The 8,149-nt window shown below is 48.9% G+C and overlaps 3 protein-coding genes; all 3 read left to right on the top strand.

Moving 5' to 3' along the window:
• Positions 1-237: 237 nt before the first annotated feature.
• On the top strand, positions 238-2,568 carry FFUJ_07222 (uncharacterized protein; the record flags this gene model as incomplete). XM_023577449.1 has 8 exons in its annotated part: positions 238-349; positions 429-469; positions 524-637; positions 689-739; positions 798-899; positions 956-1,045; positions 1,713-2,077; positions 2,334-2,568. 8 exons carry the CDS (start codon positions 238-240, stop codon positions 2,566-2,568), a joined length of 1,110 nt encoding a protein of 369 aa, XP_023430521.1.
• A 1,046-nt stretch (positions 2,569-3,614) lies between these two features.
• Positions 3,615-4,556, top strand: FFUJ_07221 (related to RRP7 Protein involved in pre-rRNA processing and ribosome assembly; the record flags this gene model as incomplete). Its single annotated transcript, XM_023577448.1, has 1 exon — positions 3,615-4,556. The coding sequence occupies one exon, from the start codon at positions 3,615-3,617 to the stop codon at positions 4,554-4,556; it is 942 nt and encodes a 313-aa protein (XP_023430520.1).
• A 1,143-nt stretch (positions 4,557-5,699) lies between these two features.
• Positions 5,700-7,821, top strand: FFUJ_07220 (uncharacterized protein; the record flags this gene model as incomplete). XM_023577447.1 has 2 exons in its annotated part: positions 5,700-5,882; positions 5,926-7,821. 2 exons carry the CDS (start codon positions 5,700-5,702, stop codon positions 7,819-7,821), a joined length of 2,079 nt encoding a protein of 692 aa, XP_023430519.1.
• Positions 7,822-8,149: the final 328 nt, after the last annotated feature.

Below are 8,149 nucleotides of genomic sequence, written 5' to 3'. Positions count from 1 at the left end.
ATATGCATTCCGCAGTACTGGGTCGCTTCGGAATCACTACCTTGACCAGCACGACCAAAACCTGGAGATCCGCAGGAGTGGCGGTAACAAACGGCAGCCACAAGATGACCTTGTCCTTAAGTCGGAAATGGGTCGACATCGATCCTAAACTAGGTATGTGCTAAATGTTTCCAGGGTGGTATTCCCTTTTCGCTGGTAGAATCAGCCATAATTGGTCTCCACGGAAGGCCAAGGAACATGGCTTTTCGCCTGAACTTGGTCCCAGGCCAAGCCTCCGACCACTGCTACCAACGGGGCCACCAACGCCTCTTTATGGCCCTCGAGCTCTCGTATGGAATCGTTAATCATGGTTTCAGAACTTCTCCTTACTATTCTCTAGGGAAACCGCGCCACGTCATCCGGGCGCCCTCGCTGATCGCTACGAGAAGCAGAGGAGGAGGAGGAGGAGGAGGAGGAGGAGGAGGAGGAGGTAAGCTGGAATAAGTTTTGAATTGAAGCTGGATGGCATTCTAATTAATTACAGTACGAGTCCTCTACTAACTGGGAAGGAAATTCTGACTTGTTCGAGTCCACCGCCCCCGAGTCCGCCACTGCTAAGTCAAAGTCTGCGCCACTCAAAGCAGGAAACAATGTCGAGGTATTTAGAATCATCTCCTCTATGGTTCGACAATAGACTCATGGAATCTAGACGTTGCCCAGTGAGCTTCGTGCTGCTCGGCGTGAAAAACAAAAAGCCATAGTAAGTTGGTGATTACTTTCTAACTGTCTTACCATTACTGACAAGTTAATTCTTATAGAGAACCCCAACAAACACATCTCGTGGCCGTGGTCGTAGTGGTAGCGGTGGTCTTGGCTACCTGCCGACTCCTCGATCAAACGATTCAAACGCGGGCCCCTCAGTATGTTTATATGGAATCGTTTACTGGGTACTTGTTTCATTAATAATTCTGGCCAGAGACTTCCTGATGAGCGCAGCCGGATTAGCAAGAAATCGAGGAAAGGAGAGCGCTGCGTTTTCGGTAGTTGTAATCTAAACCCTGCTACGGTATGTCCGATATGCTTTCTGTTTTTTTCCCTCTTTACCTATATACTAATAGTGATAGTATAATCGGAGTCCAAAAGTTACTCCTTTTTAACACGAAGATAAAATTACAATGCAAAGTGTCATGTGTACTAGCAACTAATAATTAATATGCTCTCCCATTAAGTATTTCTTCGACTTGGTGATGCTACCCCTGAGTGATGCTCCTCCCTCAGCATGCTCCTTCTGTTTAACAATGCCACCCTGACTAATGCCCCTTCCTCGTGGGTGCTCTTCCCTGGATTTGGGCCTGGGTCATCAAGACACCAAGAATGGCTTGTCTGTCCTGATTTCTCTTCTACAAAGACTGAACAACAACTATTTCTTCTTTCTTTTTAAAAAGCCTTCTCTCAAAACAACAAACTGCCCCCCGCACTGCTAAAATGGCCCCAAACAAGAACAAGAAGCACCAGCCCAAAATCCCCGGTACTGTGTCCAACGGAAGCATACGCTTCAACTCTCAGGCGGCAAGCCTTCTTGAGAAACGGGGTCAATCCTTGGTGATTGAACAAAGCTCAGTTACAAAGATTCCAAGGTAAGTAACAGAAACTTGATGCACCCGGAACATATGGACCTTCTACAGGTGTATGTTGAGTAACACTACTCCCTGGCACTTTAACTGCACCCCAAGGTTGTCCTGAAAACATCGACACAACTCGATTTCCCTTTCCCCTATACCCCAGAGCACATAAACTCAATGGAAAAAGAAATCAATAAACGGCTCGATAAGCTCGAGAGCTTTGCCATCAATACTAACGCCCTTGCCAAGAACGCTCGAGAGGAGTTCTACAAAGACACCGTCGTCCTTCGTCTTCGCGGTCTGGCACACCAAGTTACCCTCTTCGAGATCCAGTCTCTGAACCAAGCCACCATCGCCCAGATCCTTACTGAGGTTCAAGCTACCAACGCTTGCATGGATGGAATGAAAACTCGCATGGATGAGATGAGTAACATCATCTCTCAGCGCAAACTCGGCAATGTCCTGGCAGGTCTCAGGTGAGCACGACCTTGGCTTCAGAGAGTCCTCTACGACATCCCCTACAAAATCTTCAGGGGCATTCGGAATGTACCTCTTGGCTTCCACCATCATGCCATTTGGAGTTAGGTCGCCCTCTGGTGGCTCGTTAAATACTAGTAGTTTGCCTAGCAAGGTCCTATGGCCTCATCTTTCGCCTTCTAGCAATTTCTAGGTTAAGAACCAAAAGAGGGTCGTCTCCGATGGCTTCTCCCCGTGAGCTCAGTCTGGAAGTAGTGGTTTGCTTCATGCGGCATCTGCAACCAGTGCGATTGTTGGCCGTAGTGCACCAAAAGTGTCTCCCGACGCTGTTGTTACTCACGCCCTTTCAAGCGAGGATGAATTTCCAGGCCTCGATATACGAGAACTCGATGGGGTCGACTTTCAGCAGCTGAACATTCATGTTTTGGGGAAGGCTTCAGTGGTTGGCGAGGATGATGGACCACCGTTCTGCGAAAGCGAGGTTATCTAGTTACTTGGTTCTGATTTTGATGGCCTGGCTAGGGGAGGAAAGAAAACTCGGAGCCTTGCTCCTAAATGATGAAAAGATTTAGGTAACTTGATATAAGCCTAGCCTAAATTTAGTATACACTTAGGATACCTTTCGCTGAGTTTATTTTATATTACGGTCTGTTGTTTATAATCAGAAATCCTTTGACACCTCCGTCCCCTCCATCTGCTCCACATCCATCTCCTTCTCTGTCTCCACTTCCATTTCGTTCCAGCAGGTTGTCCCTGTCCCTTCTTCTTCTTCTGCTCCTTCTTCTTGTCCTTCTTGTCCTTCTTCTTATCAGCCAAGCTGATCCAAGAGACGCAAAGGTCAATCTTGACCTGACTCAATTTAAGCTCATCTTTGAGCTTTTTGGCCTCCTTTTTGGCCTCCTTTTTGGCCTCCTTTTTGGCCTCCTTAGTGGCCTGGTTGGCAGCAGCTACTGCTGCTTCACAAACTGGAAGTCTGCCACTGAGGTCGGCAATCTTCTCTTTCAATGGATTGACAACCTAAATAGAAAGAAAGTTAGAAAATATGGTTTCCTAATAGCACAAATGGTTAAGATCATTTTGATTCCAGCTTCTTACTAATCAGGAAAGTTAAAGAGCTTACATATTCAACGACCACGTGGGCAGGGGAGATACTCTCTTCGTATAAAGGATTTTTCGAATCTGCACCTGACTCATTATCCTCAGAGTTGTGATGATGGCTTGTAAACTTATGAGAAGTTTTAAGACATTTTAGGGAAGACGATAAAACTTAGGGCCTCGATCCTAAATGATGAAAAGAGTTAGACAAGCCATCAGAAGCTAAGGGGTCCTTTGATGAGTTCATTTTTGGCATTCTTTGTCAACTTTTGAAGATGGAGCGTACTTTCAAGATGAGACCCTAGTCCTTCGTATAAGTGGACTGTGCTAATTACATCTCGGATAACACTGTCTTTATCTCATGTGGGACCAAACTTTTTTTCTTGATTGCTTCAATCTGGACCCATCATACTCTTCCAGGTGCTCAACCACATTGACAATATGTCTCCCGTCGAAGAAACTGGAGACCTGTTCTCAGTCCTCCCAATAAAGATCCCTGGCACACCTTCATACCCAGAGACCGCCATTCACGAAGTTCGTATACGGAAAAATGCACCCAAGATACCTACCGCCAACGACTCACGAAGTGTATTCCTCAAGAACATTCCCGCAGACAGTACAGAACCTCACTTTCGCGCTGTCTTTACACAACTTGTAGGCGCTGGGCGTTTTGAGAGTATTACCTTCGAAGACGAATTACGGACGCTGCTACCTATTGATCCCGCGCAAGCCACAAAAGTTGCAGGGTTTGCGAAAAAGAGGAAACGCGGCGACGTTGAGGCGGAAGAGCGGGAGCGAGAAGAGGAAGCTGCGCAATTACCCCAGATCTGGTCGCGGCGCGTGCAACGGAGCAGCAGCACAGCAATTGTGCTCCTCGCAGACGAGAAGAGTGTGCAACTAGTCCTCAAGGCTATCGCAAAGCTACAAAAGAGTAAAAAGTATCCTACATGGGGTAGCGATCTCTCCGACGACGTCCCCTCGCTCGGCTCATCGTGGATCGCATCGCATCTGCAACTCTCGCGCGTCGACAAGCCAGCCACCCAAAAGGCTGTTCACGCCTTCTTCACTGCATTCAACCGCAAGGAGAAGGAAGCTGTTGAGCTAGCTAAGCGACTGCGCAATGAGCCAGACGAGGATGGTTTCGTTACAGTGACTCGCGGTGGACGGGCCGCTCCCGCCAGCCGAAACGAGGCTGAGGAAGCCAAGCGCAGAATGATCGAGAGGGATACCAAGAAGAAGTCTGAAACCAAGGATTTCTACCGCTTCCAGATGAGAGAACGACGCAAGGCGGAGCAAATGGCCTTGATGAAGAGATTCCAGGAGGATAAGAGAAAGGTGCAAGCGATGCGGGAGAAGAGGGGGAAATTCCGACCAGAGACATGAGATACTTGATAAGGCTCTATTTCATGTAAGTCATGATGCTCTTTTTGTTTGTCTTCATGATGACGTCGCGGGGCCATCGAACATGATGGGGTAGCGAGGCCTTTGGTCTCCCATCTTGGGTGCCGAAAACAACCGCGTTACAATCTTCTCAAATTTGTCTGAGACAAAGCCACTGTTCCATATTCTGTCAGACTCTATCCGTGAACCTCACTAACCAGCCAAGCCGTTTCTAGAGCATGTCAAGCTTGGTCTACACAAAGTTCAAAGACATCCATGTTGACGCGCAACTTATACCCGAGTCATTATGGCTTCTCGTATTCTAACCATTACGACTCAACACATCCTGTCATCGCCGCTCGGATCAACACCCTTGAGTCTGATAAGGGTCCAGGAGATGTAAAATTTGCCATGGGCAATATTCGGGCCTTTGGTTTCTACCACGTTTTACCTGTGTCTCGCCTCGGCCAAGAAGCTATCAAGGCGGGGAGGACCTTGTCTGAAGGAGGTGATAGAAAATATAGAATCAGTGCGGCTTCAGAGCTTGAACATGTTTCAGACTGAGACTTTGAGTTGACAGTGCATGTGCCAGCAGATGTCTGCTTCAACGTCAAGTTGTCCATGGAAACAATGCACAACACCATTCCTATGACATTTGGCCACTTTCCGACCACATCTTCCCCTCATCCATACCTTGATCAGGCTGTATACTGTAAACATGCCCAATTTCGGCCCATCAACATTGTCTTCGAGGCTTTCTAGTTTAACAGGTGGAACTGTCGACCCAGACAACGACCCTCACCAGAAACTCCAAAACCCTCACTTTTGGCCCAAAAACAGAAAAACCTTGATCATCTGCATTGCCACCTGTCGAGCGCTGTCTTGTCAAAAGGATGACCCTGGCTGGTCTCTCGTTCAGGCCCGCCTCACTTTTGCAGGGATCTCATTGGCGGACGCATTGTTTACTTTGCTCCCCCACATAGCAACCAGCTCTCCCCACCAAAACAATTAAAGGGACCACAAGCTTGTACACTTATACAGGAGAGATAGTACTAGTACCTTTGCGCAGGAAATTGATGAGAAAAAGTCAATCTCTTCAAGATTCGAGGATATGTGTATCAAATTTGGACTCGCTCACCTGTCATAATGATCGATACCGATAATCTTCGTACAGCATCGCTGTATATCAACAATCAGCTTCTATCTAGAGGTTTACTTCGTGATGGCCAGAGTATCGATTTCGCCGGCGCGGCCTTCAATGGCGATGAAGCTGGAGCTACCATGGGACGGATCGTGAGCGTCCTAAACGATCTAATACTCCGACGAGATGTACGTTAGCCCTCATGTGTCTCGATACAACTAACAGTCACAGCGTGATGCAGAACATCGCGAATCCCTCTCAACCACCATGCGCACCCTACGCGCCGATAACCTCAAACATACCAACGACATCGCGCGACTCACAGAGAAACATACCGAGGCCAAGAGGAAGCTGGACATTGCAGAAGCTTCAGAGGCTGCTCTCAAAACGCAAATGAAGTCGGCAGACGCCGCCATACGCGGTTTAAAGGAAGAAGTCGCCCGTACAAAGGGACTGGTCGCCCAGGCACGAGCTGCGTGCGCAACAGACGTCCGTAGACGAGACCGCCAAATCGATACCTTGAAGAAACAGCTCGCCGAAGCTGGACGTGCGCGAGGATCCCGAGCAAACCCCGGCGTGACCTCAATCCTCGTCACAGGCGATGTTGGCGAGGAAAAGTCGACAGGTCGCGGAGGCATCACAGCAGCAGATGACTATGATCTGCGCAACGAAACAAATGCATTCTTGGCCAAACTGGCTCAAAATCTTAGTGAAGAAAACGAAGCTATTCTTTCCGTAATGCGCAAAACGATGCAGCAACTGCGGGACATGAGTGGGTGGAACAACGAGAACCAGGATAACCTTGTTATCCAGCAGCAAGGGTGGCAGGATATGGCTTCGGAGCTGGACTCTGTGCTGGAACACATGCGAACTATCCTAACGAACCCCTCGTTCGTGCCAATCGAAGAGGTTATGGTTCGAGAAGAGGAGATCAGCCGCCTCAAGGATGGTTGGGTCAAGATGGAAAGCCGCTGGACTGAGGCAGTTCATCTGATCGATGGTTGGCGGAAGCGTATGGCTGCTAATGGACGGCCGATTTGCGACGAAGAGCTTCAGATGGGACTGCGCCTTAGCCCAGTAAGGGTACGAGATGTAGAGGAGACAAGGCACGCATCTGCTCTCAGACTTTCTGCTGTTGCTGAGGAGCCCGAGGATGAGATGGATGTTATCGACTCGCCATGCCCTTCGCGCTGTTCCCCTCGCGTACAACTCGTCCCAGAGTCGGACCCTGAGGATGAAGTTGACCAGGAGAGTGACATCGAATCCGACTACGAAGAAAACATACCAATCGACGACTATGACGTTGAGGAGCCTAATGTGCAGATCCTTCAACAGTCCACAGCGGCTCCCCTCTACCACCCAGACCCAGACTCATCGCCACTACCAGAGCCTCCCCAACTCAGCCCCTTGAAAGATTCTGCATCAGCCGGAAACCGAGGCTCTCAACCACGCAAACATGGCAAGGGAGATTTCACCACTATTGTGGAGGAAAACACATGCGACCTTGCTGCAGAAGGAGGCTCCATTCCTCTTAGATACGATCAAGAACCTCGCGATCGCGTGTCATCCTCTTCTTCACTCGATGAAGTCCTCCTTGTCAAGTCACCGGAAACTGCTCCCCAGGTTAACGAGATGAAGATGTCTACTCCCCGACACCAAAGCTCTCACCGCAGTAGCGACGACCAAAGTGAGACCCAAACGTCACCCAACCGTTCCCCTCGTCGAACAGCATCACGTCTCCCCCTCCCACGGAACATCGATCCCGCTCCTCAACAAAGTCCTCTCACTATGGCGACTATTGCCGCCAAGTTGGCCGCTTCAGAGCGCGAGGCTGATGCTGCTCGTGTTCGAGCCAAGCTTCGAGCTGCCCGTGGAACCCGTGGAGTCAAGAAGCCAACCATCACTTCATCTCAGCCAGATCAGGCTACAGAATCTACAAACGAAACCGAAAAGAGAAATGATTTTGAGAATGTCGACCCTGTAAAGAGGGACCCAGTACCGACTGATGATCAGCTGAAGCCTCAAAAACGACGCCGCGAACGCCGAATGAGCAAGAGTGCATCGCGACGGAGAAGCACGTTGAGTCCTTGGGAGCTTGAAAGCTTGATGAATGGAAGCGTACAGTAATGAGAATTTGTCATGATGGGCGGAATCCTGGAAAGCTTACTTGGGCAATATTGGTCTGGCGTTTGGTGTAGAGAAGCGGTAACCCGAGAAGGGATCAAGTTTAATACATTTCTAATGGATGGATTTTATCATACTTCACGCGAGAACGGTCTGCTTGCGAGTTGTGGAAGAAAACTGTAGATTCATATAAACATAGCTAAAATACCCCCTAACAACATGCCTTTGGTCCCTCAAGTCAGGTCCCTCAGCCAGCAAGTGGAAAAGCAAAAGATAGACTGAAGTAAACAACCGACTCCCTGTCCTTGATTCCGGATCGTAAACTCCAATA

Source organism: Fusarium fujikuroi, chromosome FFUJ_chr05 (genome assembly GCF_900079805.1).
Source record: "Fusarium fujikuroi IMI 58289 draft genome, chromosome FFUJ_chr05".
Lineage (NCBI taxonomy): Eukaryota > Fungi > Ascomycota > Sordariomycetes > Hypocreales > Nectriaceae > Fusarium > Fusarium fujikuroi.
Note: the sequence above shows the minus strand (reverse complement) of the source record. Positions and strands in the feature narration are given on the sequence as shown.